Source organism: Pocillopora damicornis, chromosome 13 (genome assembly GCF_964200805.1).
Source record: "Pocillopora damicornis chromosome 13, jaPocDami1.2, whole genome shotgun sequence".
Taxonomy (NCBI): domain Eukaryota; kingdom Metazoa; phylum Cnidaria; class Anthozoa; order Scleractinia; family Pocilloporidae; genus Pocillopora; species Pocillopora damicornis.
The window spans coordinates 11,869,182-11,885,396 of NC_142682.1; the positions used below are offsets into that span (position 1 = coordinate 11,869,182).

A 16,215-nucleotide genomic window follows, 5' to 3' on the forward strand; every position below is an offset into this window, starting at 1 on the left:
AAGCAATTTTCGTTTCCCTTCGGATCATTTTCGACATATTTTAACCCTACGCGATAGCTCGAACCACATCTGTTAATACGTGACCAATCAAAACAAACAGTGTACTATAGGCCTAAAAATTTACTTACGCTACGTTGTGATTTCTGAAGTAATTGACTGTGCCATTTTCACTCGACTTCTCTATAATTAAATTTGATTAAGATATATACTGTACAAATAAGGAAGAAAAAAAAAAACCAGTGAACGTTTTTCTTTAATTTCAACCCCGATAACTCGAACCTTTTTCAATTTCCCTTGAAGGTTCGAGTTATCGGGATTCCACTGTATATGTGCGTGGTATTCATGTGTGCACTTCCCCAGCTTCAGCTTTGCGAAGTTGTCATTAAAATCCGTCAATCCTATTAATTCACTTCAAATTCTTCACCAACATCCTTTAGCTACCTGAGGACCTCGCCAACACAATAACCCTTTGCACTGGCTACACCAAAGTGATACCCCGTGTAGCATAGTGGAGACTGAATGAGATTTAAGCCCTCTCCAGGAGAGAAGGAGGGGGCGTTGAATTAGGACGCTTTTTTTTTTTTTAATTGTACATATAATTTACGTTATGGATATTAATACCTTCAAGAAGTATTATGAAAAATAAATATTGATTTGCAATGATGATATTGTACGTCGGTAACTACAGCACTCATATATAAAGTTCCTCCCTGTCTTCAGATCATTTCGACGAAAATTTATGAAGCAATTTTAAGTTGTCAGAGAGAGAAATACCCCAACCCTCCCCCCCCCCTAACCTACACACACTCTCTATTCACACGTAAAGGTAGCATTGAATTGAAATTCAACGAAGTTTACAGACGTAATCCCTGGTATAAGAGAGGAATAGTCAAAAGGAAGTGGTTTCCATACCAGCACAATATTTGAGTAAGGACTATTGTTCCAAACACTTACCTACTAATTGTGAAACCTGTTACTCACAACTCGAGCTCGACTCATAAACTAGTTGTTGAGGGCTTATAGTTTTTATAGTTTTTAATCAACCCCAGACATTGGTTATTACGATCATCACCACCTTCAATTTTACCACCATTTCACAACAGCACATCTAATTCAGGTTAAAAGGATCTGGATTAACACTTGAATGTTAAAATATCAAATTATGAAATTCGTAAAACATTGACGTATTTCAAAAAAATACTCCTACCCGATAAATTGATTTTATACGAACAACGTTTAAAATCTCAGTCCGCTCTGACATCAACTCCATCAGGTATTCTGCACAACTTTGAAGATTTATGGATACAAAGAACTAATCAAGCTCGCGATTGCTACATGACATAACAAGATGTACAAGTCCAGTAAGCTTAAAATGTTTTTTTCTTTCATTTTGGTCTCTTTCTTTTGCTTTGCGTAACTGTTGCTCACCTGTAAAGATAATTCCATCATTTGTAATCACCTACCGGTCCGAATATGATTCACTTCATTTATCTGTGAACAACGCGGCTCATCTAGAAAGCTGTAATCCAAGGAGAGCATTAAAAAGTATTGAACTTGATTGGCGATCTCGTAGAGCACTGAAGCACAAATTAAAAGGAAGAAATTACAGAAACGCGCTTCAGTTTTGATAGGACATCGCGTCTAATGATCAAAACAGGGCAGAGAATATTGGCACATTATTTCCTTGTAGTAGTCATTCGATAGGAAAACTTCAATCACCAAAAACTAGTCAGTTTTCAATATTTTAAGTTTCCATTGCGTCCTCAATGTCCTTTGGTGTTTCCACAGGCGGTGGTAATATTGCGGGCTCATATGTCCACTTTGGGAAAATCCGTTTATACAAGTTCATACAGACAGTGTCTTGGGCTTTGATCATTCCGTCGAACACGCACTTCATGTGACCATGTGTCCCTGCAGAAAAACGGAAATGTTAATTCGCTGGAATAATGATTTAAAACCAGGAAGGGGTGTGGTAGCACTTATCAATTGAGATTAAAGGAAGAGTAAAAATTGCGCATAGGAATAAAACAACATAGCATCTGATTCGACAAAATAACATAAACAGTTAAATGTAGTGCACCACTGTTGTAAACTGCAACATCCAAGACACACCTAAAGGTTCCCGGATATGACCTCTTCTCCCATATTTGGTGAAAAGTTCCACGGGCTTGAACCAATGAATATCCTCTGAAATAAACACAGAATGGCAAATAACATCGCGCTATTTCTAAATTCGGTCCGCGACGAAAAAATAAAAACAGGCGTAAACAAAATGGGCGAAAGACAAATTATTCATTGGTGATATAAAATCTTAGCGTCGTGAAGGAAAAAAAAAAGCGCACAATTTTCCTCGCACGACTAAAAGAGAAAAAAAATAAAAGAATATAACTGATGCGTTAAAAAGGCAACTTAAGAATAACTCTACACTCAGACTGAGACGGTATTTGTCCTCATGCAAAACTAAGATTACATTCAGATTGCCAAAAAATTCATTTCCATGGAAGTCGCAAAGTAGCAGACTTCACGTTCAATGACAGCAGCACTCACCTCTATTAAAGAACATATAACGAAGGACTACTGATCGTTTGTTGATCTTAAAAGGATGTCCACTAAGCACAATCTTTTTAGCAACAATTCTGTCCGGATCGACTTTGTACAATGATCCTGTACCAACCAAGGTATGACAACCTAAAGAAACATCGGTCTTTATTAAGAAAAATAACACGAGGTACATCCGCACGCGAACAAAGAACAAAGTGATTGACATCTTTTAACCAACGTGGAGATTTATCTTAACAACTTTCAAATAATGGGTTTATCAGATGAAGAGAAATAAACAAACCAAATAGGAACGCAAGGATGACAAAGGATAGAGAAGACTGAATTGTGCTGTGAGGAAGACGAACATGAAAAAATTTCTACATCAAGACTACGACTTTTCTGTATAATCTTTCCAACAAGAGGACTCACGCACGGTGTAGGCAACGATAGCGGAAATAATAGCTTGCATCAAGATAACTATTAAACATGAAATTTTCTCCATCTTTACTTGAGGATCTTTCGTCACCACTCACTCATGGTGTAGAACACTGTATTTTCTACTGGAAATATAAATTAAATAGTTAATATATAACTTTGTGAACTTGAGCCTTACTTGTGTGATTATCCTGTGTAAACACGAGGACTGGTGCTGGAGGAAACATAATTGGTGCGTACAAAGTCGCCACAAATGCTCCTTCTTGAGGCATAAAACGTTCAAGCTAAAAGAAAACATATTAGAGAGACTCAGTCAGCCCGGCTGCGAGAGAAAATTTACTCCTGTAACGACACCGCAGTAAGGTAGTAAGAATTGTGATTGCTTTGATCGAAGCCCTCATCGTGAACCGAGTACCTTAATAACCTATTACTAACTACTTGACTGCCTGTCTGTCCTCCAAACCGACTGACTGACTGACTGACTGACTGACTGACTGAATGAAAGCCAGTTTATTCCAAATCCGTTATTAAGGCACGATTTCTTTCCTTTTCCCTTCTATTTTTCGGCAACATGAGAGCAGGAACCCCAAATACTTCTCCTGCAAGAAGCAGGTTCTCCGTTCACGAATCGCAACGAAGCAGCACACGCGAAATCAAATCAGTTTGACACTTTTCACCCTAACATCAGCATTTATATTCTCCATACTGTTCTCTATTATATTTCCTAAGGCGCTGATGAGGGAATTTGTTCGACAATCCAGCGATTTTTTTAGTTCGTGATCATTTCATTTATTCTTGTGACCCTTATGTTTGACTTAGGGATTGATTTTGTAAGGAGAAATTCTATGTAGATGCGAGTCACTCTTGGGCGTCAAATGGTAAGGGAAGGTATCATTCTTATCGTTTGATTAGCTCTTTGACACCAAATATACTTAAATTAACAACAGCATACCAAAAAGTTAATCAGCGTAGTCATACCTTGTGTTTATCTCCCGATGTATGCTGGGAAAAAACGGGGCACGCCGTAAATCTTCGGAAGCCACAATGAAAGATCAATCTTTCCTAGAGGTGATAAGTCGTTTACATAAAAATATACCACATAAGAGTCTACATCATTGTTCTAGAGCAAAAGAAAAAGACAACTCCAAGAAAAGACCAGCCTGCATTGCACACGTACAAAGTGGACTGAAGGTGGAAGGCGGACGTTTATGTAAGCACCGTGCAGGAAGAGAGCATAGTGCCATTGGAGCTATGGTAACGATTAAGTAAAGGGAAAAACACTTGTCATCATTTCCATTTGAAGGGAAAACATCCAAAAAAAAAGGGGAAATACATTAGAGTTGAGGAACGGAGATATTTACTAACGTGAAAGTTGACACAGATTGCAAGCAATCAAATTGAAAAATTTGGGTTACACTGGATTTTTTTCCAGGGGCTTATTGAAGACAGTTCACGTAATGCAATGGTAGTTGCAGGTGAGCTGCAATTTCAGCACTTAAAAAAAAGAAGCGTGAAAAAGTTCAGGCTTCGACGGGATTCAAACCCAGGCCTCTCAGATACTAATTGGGTGTTAATACTAACTGAGCTACAAAGCCACATGCTAAAACAAACCTTGGATCTCACTGGCTCGCTGAATGTTGGATGTCTCTTGAGCACAAAATGGACCACGGACATCTAACAGGAGAAAACATGCAAAAAATCAGTTAACAAGAAGTATTTGAGGAGAATTCAAACCGATACAAAAACTCAAGCAACATTGGCTTGTCTGAGTTTTCAGAAAAGTCGATTCTTACTTTTTGCTCGTGTGGAAGAAGTCCAAATATCACCAAAGGAGAACTGGGGTCAAGTGAATCTGGAGAAAGGAGATGCATATAGCGAGCAAAGTCAACAATCCTGTTTGTTGTGTCTCAAACATACCCTAATCTCTTCTTGGAAGGTAATGCGAACGGCTTCTTTAAAGCAGCCGGAAGTAGAAGAATAAGCCAAGAAGAAATTGAAGGACAAATATATCGTCACTTTCTGAAGCACTTCACTTACGCTGAAACTGGGTGGAGATGTATCGTCAAAATGAATGGGAAAAAATCTTTAACTGACGTAAAGAACACTTAACTCAGTGATCGAAATCATTGGGTTTAAAGTTCCAGGTAACAGACCCTGATCCCCACGCCTCAGTTAAAATCAAAATAAACAAAAACTTCACTTAACAAAGTAGTAAAAAGCTAAACGCTAAACAAATTAATTCTTATTTTTTTAATTTACAAAACGATCGCTGAAAAATCAACAACAAACTGACTTCAAATTAATCTTACCCATAAACGCCCGCGGGACATTAGAAATGTGAACAGTCACGTACCATCCAGGCTAAAATAATAAAGATATGTACATAAATATGCGGGAAGACTTGCCAGCAAAAAAAGATGGCGCGTTAGAACAATACACACAGCATACATAGTCACATCACACATTTCAGTGGCAAAATATAGAGCAGAATTGGGAGTTTTATCAAAATTACGTGCACTAGTTAATACAACTGTGTGTTTTCAGCACCTTTCTAGTTGATTTAATGTAATGATAATACAGGACGAGTCGCATTCTTAGGGGGCAACGACTATAACTCTGGTTTTTTAATGAGTTATACGGGCTACCGCATGATGGGTTCAACTGTAACCAAGGTATCATGAGGGGACGCAAATCGTCTGTACTGTAAGTATCACGGAGAGTCCCCTACATTTTCTTAGACTTTTAGTCTAAGAAAATGTATGGGACTTTTTGAACGCTGTAAGGTGTCATAATCCTGTTGCTGCTGACATCGATGTGACAGATAGTTGCTTTTGCACTGTTTTCTTTGCCGGCTTACACTTGTCATCAAGTTTCAGTAAGACGGCTATCATTTTTCACAAGAATAATGAAGTTTTCGTAAATTGTGAGATCGGATGCAAGAGCACGTGTTCAACTATTTCCCTCTTCTTGCGGAGCTTGATATGTACTTACAGTGCAGACGATTTGCGTCCCCTCATGCTGTGCGCCATCCACCTCATCTTCTTCCATGACTCGTTTCTTTGTTCGTTTGAAGTTCTCAAACTGAAAAATTCTGTGAACATAATTTATGCAAAATAACGAGTTAAGTGCAATCACAATCAACTACGTGTTGACGTTCATTAAAATCGCCTAAACTTAGCACAGACGCAGACGTCACAGCACCAAATGACAAGGCCAGGGCCTCCTTTATACCGCTGAAAAACATCTAGAGCTTCAAGGAGAGAAAGAGGACCAAGATCAAACTGTTCTGCACGTACACTTCATACCCATCCGAAAAGTGGCGAACGAGTGAAATCAAAACCTGACATTCTTAAAAATACTACGAAGTCCCACTCCGAAAATCGCACCTAAATTGCCAGGTGGTGCAGGCTCGCAACGTACCTTGCATAATCCGATGGAAGATTTTCCTTTGGATCCCAAGGCGAAGTACGGAAACTTTTTAGACCGCGGTATCTGTAAATGAGCAAGAGAAAGAACGATCCAATCAATTATTCAGCACACTATATAAGCACTGGCAAAGTACAGCTGTAGAGCACGTTACGTCTGTTCGGCAAATATATACTTCATCAATGTGGGGATCTCTGCGGTTAAGTCAAATTATTCCACTCTTGGACTCCTTGGCTAATTGACAAGAATTGAACATTCGAGTAAGTTCTTGCTCAAGTTCTCTGATGTTTGCTTTTGAAACGTGTTCTTAACTATTTGTTCAGTTACAAGTTTCCGACAAGGATCAGGACACTTTTTTTGCGACAACGCATCAGAATTTAGGAAAGATGTATTAAGAACAGCTCGTCTAACACGTTTTTTAATTACACACTACCTCTGAAATCGAACGCGTGCCGGTTGATCCATTGGTGTGTCCATTTCATCAGGAAACATTTCATTTTCCCTTTCCGCTCGCATTTTCTCTAATCTGGAAACAAATTTTTATTTGTATCAAATATTGGGTCATCTTACAAAGACTTGTTAGTATACAGCGATGTACTAAACACCTTCATGAATAATACTGTAGAGCCAACCGCAGCTCTTGAATGTGTTATTTATTTCATTAGTTTTTTTAGCACTTACTGGCCTCTTTCTTCATCTACATCAATGTCTTCATCGTATTTACTGTCCTCTGTCTCCGTAGCAGCGACGCTTACCTAAAATTAGGAAACAGGGAATTATGTGTAAATTTTCAAAAATAGAGAAACGAACATTATTTTTCAAGACTGAATAGCTTAGCTGCTGTAGCTTATTTGCTTTAAATGAGTGAGGGGAGTATGGAAGTGCCGGTACGTCTTCTTTGTGGGCCAGAAGTCCGGTGCTAGCAAACATAAACAGCTCCAACCCTCCCCCTCCCCCTCAGTTGTATGTCTGGTTTCTTGGAGAGATCGACGGTACCCAATAAACAAGCCTGGTTACGTAAAGTACTGTCTGATAACCATGTCTCATGACCAAAAACGCTACAAAATGACCCTGAGTAGGGATCAACCGGATACTATCGTAGATTAGCATGTTAACTACGTACAGCTGTACATAAAACTCTTGGAAAAATTTTCATTTCTATTTTTTAAAATGACTATTACCCAAAAATCCAAAACTTATCGTTCATTAAAGAGTAGGAAAAAGGAAAAATAGTATGATTGCTTGTTTTACTTACTGTTTCGTACTCTTCGTCTTCATTGCGCTGCAAAGATATGAAATAGACAACACTGCGATCAGAACCTTCACGTGCAAGTTACATAGCGTACTAAAAGATTTCATAAATACTAAAGATAGAACGCGCGCTCTCATCAGTCGTTACGTGTGTTTGGATGAGAGGATGTAAACATGGTTGTGCCGTCACGCTTTCACTGTTTCCTGGAGCTCTTTTACAAAACCAATAAAGGACTCTATCGCGCCTCAGGTTTCCATAACTTTCTCGAATTCTCCCAACCCCCTCGTGTTGAGGTAACGCTCTGTACGCAGAGGAAAAGGTCTATTGCTTGAGTAAATTTTGTTGTCGTTATAGCCGTTGATATATTGCTGTTGTTAATGTGGACGCTCCTGTTTTGCTGTTCTGTAAAGATTACACAACTATACCGGAAAAATGGCCACACATTATAAGTTCCAAAAGGGTTCAGGGGGACTACGTCGTCAATAATAATCACCAGAAAATATTGCAAATGTACCAAACAGTTTATGAATATACAATGACTTGAAGACAGAACCGCACGCCCCCAGTTATTTCCGCGCCTAGCCTAACACGTTCCAAGCCAAGAATCGCTACAAGTTGTTTGGTTCAAGGGAACCAATTTATACCGCAGCTGCACTTACAAAGGCCCATGGGAAATGTATGGAAAACGGTAGGCCCATATTGAATGAAAAGGGTTAAACAGGAGCAAGATTTGGAAGCATAGATGACTGCCGCCAAAAAAGGATTTTAGCGCATATTACCATGGAATCATCACTATCACTGCCCTCCATTTCCTCCTCAAACTCGTCGTCATCTTCATCGTTGTCGTCATCATCCGGGCCTTCTTCATCATCACTATTTGTGATCCATGCGGCCTGGTAGTCAGAGGTTCCTTTGGGCACCCTCTTCACCACTTTCTTTTCTTGGCGGGCCTCTGCCAAAAATCAAACGCAATGCAGCGATAGTTGCGAGTCAAAACACAAATTAAAAAGCAAATGCTCAAGCATACGAAGCATTACAATGTAAATTTCAATGCTTTGTGCTTGAAATAGTTTGTAAATTTTGAGGAAACGGCGCCGAAGGTCTGGTTCTCGCACGCTACAGGCTTTCCCGGAATCGCCCGTGAGGAATGTGCCGTCATATCCCGGTGATCCTTTTGTAATACCTTACACTGTAGCTGTAATGGCTATAAGTTCCCAAGAGGCGCAAAAAAAAGTGCAGAAAATAAACAGCGTTTCCATAGGCTTCGTTGCTTGCAAAATCTTTAAGAGGCTCGTTCTTCATTCTATCTCCAAAAGAGGGTTTAAACGTCTAGGCTTTTAATTTCAGTTGATTTCACTTTGGTCGAGGGCAATCGCTTATGGTCAGTCTACTGCATTATTCATAAAAAAGGACGATCTCTCTTTATTGTATAAAACATAATCATTGTCACACCAGACCTTCCGCTTCCCTCAGCTCTTCATCAGTTGGCCATGTTTGTTCTCCTTCCATCGGGTCAGGCTCGACTTCCGACTGAAGTGATTCCTGAAAGGCTATGTCAGCTCGAGCTATAAGCTTGATGTCTTCATCCATGGAAGTTGTTCCTTCCTCAGTATCCTGCAATGATGTGCGGTAATACAATAAAAAAAGTTAAACTTCCAAAGGATTATGCTACAACTATGATATCACGACAATGCACTTCTTTACTTTTCTTGAGCGAAAATGGCATTTTGTGGCCCATCATTGCTCTTTATTCAAACCTCATCTTGTTACTTTGTTTGAGGAATCTCAAATAGCATATGGCATTTTTAGCATTTTGTTGTCCATCACTGCACTTTATTCAGATCTTACTTTGTTACTTTGTTTAAGGAATCTCACGATAGCGTGGGATAATAAAGAGTAAAAAGGGATGACAGAGGATAGTGACCGATAGAGTGTACAGAGTATGTGTTATAATATATGAAAGAGAGTTTGGGACAGAAGAAAGAATGCACCTCCACGGTTACATAGAATGAGTTTTGTGTTACGTCCTCCATAGTATTAATGCTATCACGTTTTAAAGAATAGATTTAAAACGTTCGATATTTCAAAATATTAATTTGAAGGAAACGCAGCTACGTGCGCGAAATGAATTGAACAAAAATTCATGCACAACCAAAATAACATACAAACAAAGTAATAAGCCGGAAGAAAAAAAAGACAACAATTTACCACAGCCATTGATTCCCCTCTAAAACCTGAAGACTTTTTTCTTTTCTGCCACGGAAATGGGTCTGCGGGAGCATCAATCTATGAAACGAAGACAACAAGTGTAAAATAAATTTGTTGATAAGCGCGATACAAATGATCTATTTCTACGAGGCCTTTAGAAATATTAATTATATTCAAGCATTGTTGCAAGTATCCTGCTAGAATACCTACTTGTGACATTTGAAAATCTCCATATCCCGGCAGATGAACCAGCCTGTTCACTGAAAAGTTCTTCCCTCTGACAAAACCACACACCTTCAGGGTGCCCCTGGGGACATCGGTCACCTCACTGTTGGGTTCAAATGTTGTACTTTCAGCTAAAAGGTGGGGACGTATATCACGGAAATGGACGACTCTTTGATGCTGATTGGATATCAATCTCAGTGCTACAAGAGCATCCTAGGAGAAAATGATCTCGCAAAAGTAAAATACGTGTTAACCTTTTAACTCTCAGAGGTGATTGAGAAGTAACTTCTCCCTATAACATCCATACACTATCCAGCAAATGGGTAATGAGAATACTGAAACTTATCACATAGGAGTTGTTTTTCTTGATCTAACACCAAATTCTGCAAACTAATTTAGAAGGAAATGTGTAGCAGCCATAGGGGAGAATTAACAATCAGATCTTGAGAGTTTAAGGGTTAAGAAAGAAACCACTGAATAAAAAAACCAAAGAATAAAAAAGGGAAATATACATGACAACAGAAATCCAACATTTGAGTATTACTTTACCTCAATCTATCAGGTACTATGGAAAAAGTAGTCAGGTGATGAGCAGCCCTTATGTGTAAACTGCTCCCTAAATAAAAGTTTTTGATGTGCAATGTACATGTACAGTAGTGTTTTGTCTGTGACTTCTCACCTGTGAGGATTCAAGGTTGTGAATTTTATCCCTGGGAAATCTGAAAAAAGAAATAAAAAGTGTGCATGCCAGCTCATTTAATGACCTCAGGCGGAGATTTCAAACCTTGCATACAAATTTCAGAGGCAAAGGCAAATATTTCAAACTTTACATACAGTACATCACTGACTGAACACTTAAGTGTTAACTAAAGTAATACCAAGTAGTGCATACAAGTACAATTGACCCTAAAAATGTAGATTTGTCACATTCACAGTACAATTATGGTAGAGCTCACAGAGCGTAGCCCCATAATTAAACAAAAATAATTAATAGTAGTAACCCATCAAGCCAAAAAAATTTGGATGTACAACCATATGACCATATGACTGACCGCACAAGGTGCTACTTTTAACATGTGCAGCCAACTGTACCATGGGCACTATCTTATAATCAGTCCTCTACACGGACATGGAGAAGTTATCAATAGTAGGGGCTTTAGTTTTGTTGAAGAGAAGTGCAGGGAAAAAAAATGCGAGCTCCGCTTTTAGGCTTGCCTAAATCTATATATTAGTACCAAAACTAAAACATGTTCAATACAACTCATCAGCTTTGATTTACTTAGTATAAGCTACATCCCAATAGTAGTAAAACCAATTATGGCAACCCCAAATGATATTTTAAGTGTATGGTTTTAGACCTGTATGTTACATGTATATGACCACTATCAAAATGAGATCAACAAGGTTTTAATCAAAAATAGCATAGTACTGACAGACATGTACCTCTTTTCTACTATCTTTTGTATGTGTTTCTTTACATCATTTCGTTTCTTTGATGGCACTTCCTCCAGACCCTGGAATAAATTGTACACATTCACATTGGTGACAGTGAGTGATGTTTCAAAAATCTGAGTACATGTAGAGTGATAATGATGTCCTTTGACCTTGTCAAACTTTCATTTACACGCACAGTCATTAACAACACTTCTCTCCAGGACTTTCCTCATGCAAACTATCCCTCCACTGTAATGTGCAAACAGTCCAAGGAACAGTGACTTAAAACATTTTCCTACATACTGTGAAGACACCCACAAGTCAAAAAAAAAAAAAAAAAAAAAAAAAATTAACACACACAAAGTAAATGTACCTACCTGAACCCCAAGGAATGATGTTGGTAAGCCTTGTGCAAATATACAGGATAAACATTTGTCACCAAAGGAATCCAGTGGATGAGTGGCATTCAGAAGAAACAGAAGAGAATCTGAAACCTTAAGTTGAAAAACATAAGTTTTTGTCAGTTTGTCAATCATCTTAAAATGAACACCTAACTATAAAACCATGAAATATCAACTATAGGCATGGCAACATTTAATGTCTCAGAATATACAGATTCCTGCATCATCCATATGGCAAATTCTCAGAAAATGTGTTGAAAATAATTTATGTCTGGTTGCAATTATCAATCAGTTCAACTATGAGAACTTTATTTGCTACATGTAATAGTGTATCACCACACCATTCACCTCAGGGTTCAAGTGACACCATATCAATCAACAGCATTCTGTAAATGGTGTTTAGAAAATTACTCCAGGGGCCTATCATTATTTTAATTAAAAAAAAATTATGTAACAAACCTTTGCTGCATCCAAAACTGCAAACAGGTCCCCATACTTCAATGGAAGAAAAGAAAATCGCTGCTTCAGCTGCTGTGAACTGAATGAGTGAAAGAGGAATTGAATGTGCATTATTAATAATTGAGGTCTGAAGTCCCAAGCCTGGGGGCAGTGTTCCCACAAAAAAAAAAATTAATGTGGTCAAGAAAATAATACATACATATACTACATGCCAACATTTGTATCAAATTAAGGCTAAAAGCTGAGTAACAAACTTTAGCTCAAGCTGAACACTTGGCAATAATATGAACTAATTAAATTTTTGTGACATTACTTCTGAATGAAGCATCAAATTCAACTTTTATAGCTATACTATTTTGTATCAGTAACATGAAGAGAAATGGACAATCACTGAGGAATAACATGGATGACCATTATGAAATTATTCTAATTCTAGATTGCAATCTGGTGAAATAATTTATTTCTAAGTGTATGACTCTAAAAATTGTAGTTATCAAGAGTTACTGTACATGGTTGCTCAGTCACTCACACTAGGGTGGTAGTGTTTCTTGTGGAACAGAGAGAGCCATCGCTGTCACACTCAGTGAGCAATTTAAGAGCTTGGTCAACATCGCAATTGGATGACAGAGGAACAATTGCCTGACAGAAATTTAAAAGTGTAAAGTTACTATTTACAGGTCTCTTGACAACAGTCTGCAAAATGTTTGGAGTTTTGTGTTATCAAAAACGCTTTCATCTTTAAAACATGAAATCAAATACCTTACAAACAGCTATAGCTATAAACTTTGTGTGATTGCATTAGGAGCTAATCATGTGTGTAATTTTAATTAAGACCCACAATGATACTTGGCCAACTTTGAATTTCTCTCAGTGTGCTACATGCACACTCTTACTAAAACCAAAATAACCAGACAAATATATGTATTATTTCTTTTTATGAGACTACTACATAAGAGTATGAATCTCATAATTCTGCTGCAATAATTTGCCTGCTGTCAGTTTATTTGAAATTTTTCTTTCAAGCAGAATTTGAATTTATGTCCTTACATGTACATGCACATTTGCCAACATATAAGGTCATATATAGTGCTTAGAAACATTAAAATGAACTTAATCATGTGGAGATACAAGCATGTAATACACATTAAACAAATGGTAATATTTTATATTACAATTTTCATCATGATGGTTTAAATTTTGCCTTACGTAAAAATTTTTCCAACCAAGCTTTTTCTAAATTTTTCTATTCTTCAACAGAAGTTATATAGTAGGTATGATAACAAACAAAAATTGAGCAGAATCAAACTGCAACTTTCCTGACATTTCTCTCCTACTTTAAAATACTGGATTGAGTTGTGTCTAGAAAAAATAAATAAACGACACTCACAATAAGATGAGGAGGGCTTCCTTGCTTCCCTGTTTTTCTCTTTTTTTCCAATACTTCCTCTCTTCTTTTATCTCTTATCTGTTTAGCCTGTTTAAAACAAAACAAAAAACTTGTTCAATAAAAAAAAGGGAAGTGACATGTCCGTGTGTCACTCCAGCTTTGCTGGAGCACAGTCCTCTTTATGGAGACTAAAAGGCAGAACATAGCTGCTGGTGGTCCATTTAATACAAGTCATAAGATTGAAAATAAATAGTCCAAATAAATATTAAGGACAGAAATCTCTGAACACTTTAACTCCCATCAGTGACCAAGAGAGAATTTCTCCCTACAATATCAATACAATATCCAGTAGACAAGTCATGAGAATAAAAAAAAAAAATATCAATTGGGGAATTATTAATTGATCAAAATACCAAATTCTCAAAATTACCATCCAAGAACTGTATGGCAAACAATAAGGAGAATCACTAATGACATCTTGGGAGTTAAAGGGTTAATTGGTAATAACCAGACCAGTTGACTTTATGTGCAAGAAAAGGGGCAGCTGAGATATTTACTCTGGGGCAAGATAAACAGCACAACAAGGGAATTCATTTGATGGAGAGCCACTAAATAAAATCCATACAACTCAACCAGTTGCCTGAGATATTTACTCTGGGGCAAGATAAACAGCACAACAAGGGAATTCATTTGATGGAGAGCCACTAAATAAAATCCATACAACTCAACCAGTTGCCTGAGATATTTACTCTGGGGCAAGATAAACAGCACAACAAGGGAATTCATTCAATGGAGAGCCACTAAATAAAATCCATACAACTCAACCAGTTGCCTGAGATATTTACTCTGGGGCAAGATAAACAGCACAACAAGGGAATTCATTTGATGGAGAGCCACTAAATAAAATCCATACAACTCAACCAGTTGCCTGAGATATTTACTCTGGGGCAAGATAAACAGCACAACAAGGGAATTCATTTGATGGAGAGCCACTAAATAAAATCCATACAACTCAACCAGTTGCCTGAGATATTTACTCTGGAGCAAGATAAACAGCACAACAAGGGAATTCATTCAATGGAGAGCCACTAAATAAAATCCATACAACTCAACCAGTTGCCTGAGATATTTACTCTGGGGCAAGATAAACAGCACAACAAGGGAATTCATTCAATGGAGAGCCACTAAATAAAATCCATACAACTCAACCAGTTGCCTGAGATATTTACTCTGGGGCAAGATAAACAGCACAACGAGGGAATTCATTTGATGGAGAGCCACTAAATAAAATCCATACAACTCAACCAGTTGCCTGAGATATTTACTCTGGGGCAAGATAAACAGCACAACAAGGGAATTCATTTGATGGAGAGCCACTAAATAAAATCCATACAACTCAACCAGTTGCCTGAGATATTTACTCTGGAGCAAGATAAACAGCACAACAAGGGAATTCATTCAATGGAGAGCCACTAAATAAAATCCATACAACTCAACCAGTTGCCTGATACATCCTTCAACTCTTTCACTCCCAAGTTGTTCTCCTTTCTGTCTATCATACAGTTCTTCTGTTTGGAGAATTTGGATAATTTAGAGAATTTGGTAAGCGATCAACTGATCGCCTTATTCATGTTACTTTAATCACATCACTTGTCTGCTTGATATTGTAGAGATATTGTAAGGAGAAATTCTGTTTTGGTCACTTGTGGAAGCGATAGGCTTGAAGTAAGGAGCAATTCATCATAGCAACAATTTGCTAATGAAATATATTGCACAGTTCACTTAAACACAAATAACACCAACCTGGTGTCTACGATTGGTTTTCCCAACAGCTTGGCGAACTTTCTTTGAAATCACTTTGATTCCAACACGGCCTGAACAAGGACACAGTATGTTAGAGACGTTGACGTAAGTTGAAAAGGTGTCTACGTAAGCTTCATACCCACGGGCTTATTGCACGTATATGCAGAACAAATAACGCTATCATACGGTCTTACTAACAATCTTAATTATAATAATCTACATAATCTTAGAGTATGCTTTGCAGGCATGTACAATGTTAGAATGCTACATCGTAACTTCATCGATATAATACGAAGAAACGATCTTTAAGCGAGTCTTATCGACGAAGACCGAATTTAAAGAACAATACGAATGCAGAAAATGCTATCGTTGTTCAACTTAATAATTGTGGCCACAAATTAATTTTAACAGAAAAAGAAAGCATTTCTGAGGCTCTACAAGCACTGAAAAACAGTTTTCACGGAACATTATTGAGAAAACTGACATACAACCTTTGTTAGTCTTATCAACCTCACTCTTGCTCCTGTGCCGTCCGTGTTTGTGTGTTTTATTTTGCTGTTTTAGTGGGCCTGATTTATGTCGTATACCTTCTTCAAGAGCCATTTTGTTTGTTTCAACACGTGCTGCATGAGAAACCGCTGACT

The 16,215-nt window shown here is 37.8% G+C and overlaps 1 protein-coding gene across 1 annotated transcript; it reads right to left on the reverse strand.

Moving 5' to 3' along the window:
* Positions 1–1,020: 1,020 nt before the first annotated feature.
* LOC113683831 (pre-rRNA-processing protein TSR1 homolog) lies at positions 1,021–16,211 on the reverse strand. Its single transcript, XM_089191898.1, has 25 exons — positions 16,063–16,211; positions 15,572–15,642; positions 13,769–13,855; positions 12,911–13,020; positions 12,382–12,460; positions 11,899–12,015; positions 11,531–11,601; positions 10,767–10,806; positions 10,073–10,300; positions 9,863–9,940; positions 9,112–9,268; positions 8,434–8,606; positions 7,658–7,684; positions 7,084–7,157; positions 6,836–6,928; positions 6,397–6,468; positions 5,994–6,067; positions 5,286–5,336; positions 4,770–4,828; positions 4,588–4,650; positions 3,955–4,038; positions 3,155–3,260; positions 2,548–2,688; positions 2,113–2,187; positions 1,021–1,911 (listed from the first exon to the last, which is right to left on the reverse strand). The coding sequence occupies exons 1-25, from the start codon at positions 16,172–16,174 to the stop codon at positions 1,745–1,747; spliced, it is 2,409 nt and encodes an 802-aa protein (XP_089048024.1). The 5' UTR covers positions 16,175–16,211; the 3' UTR covers positions 1,021–1,744.
* Between the last annotated feature and the right edge of the window lie 4 nt (positions 16,212–16,215).

What these genes read in the sequence shown, in the direction of transcription:
- LOC113683831 (XM_089191898.1), bottom strand. Translation starts at nt 16,174, where the DNA reads ATGGCTCTTGAAGAAGGTATACGACATAAATCAGGCCCACTAAAACAG. An exon ending in AAACCAATCGTAGACACCAG is followed by an intron (nt 13,856 to 15,571) that starts GTTGGTGTTATT and finishes TGTTTTAAACAG; the next exon opens with GCTAAACAGATAAGAGATAA. An exon ending in TTATATGTTCTTTAATAGAG is followed by an intron (nt 2,188 to 2,547) that starts GTGAGTGCTGCT and finishes TGTTTATTTCAG; the next exon opens with AGGATATTCATTGGTTCAAG.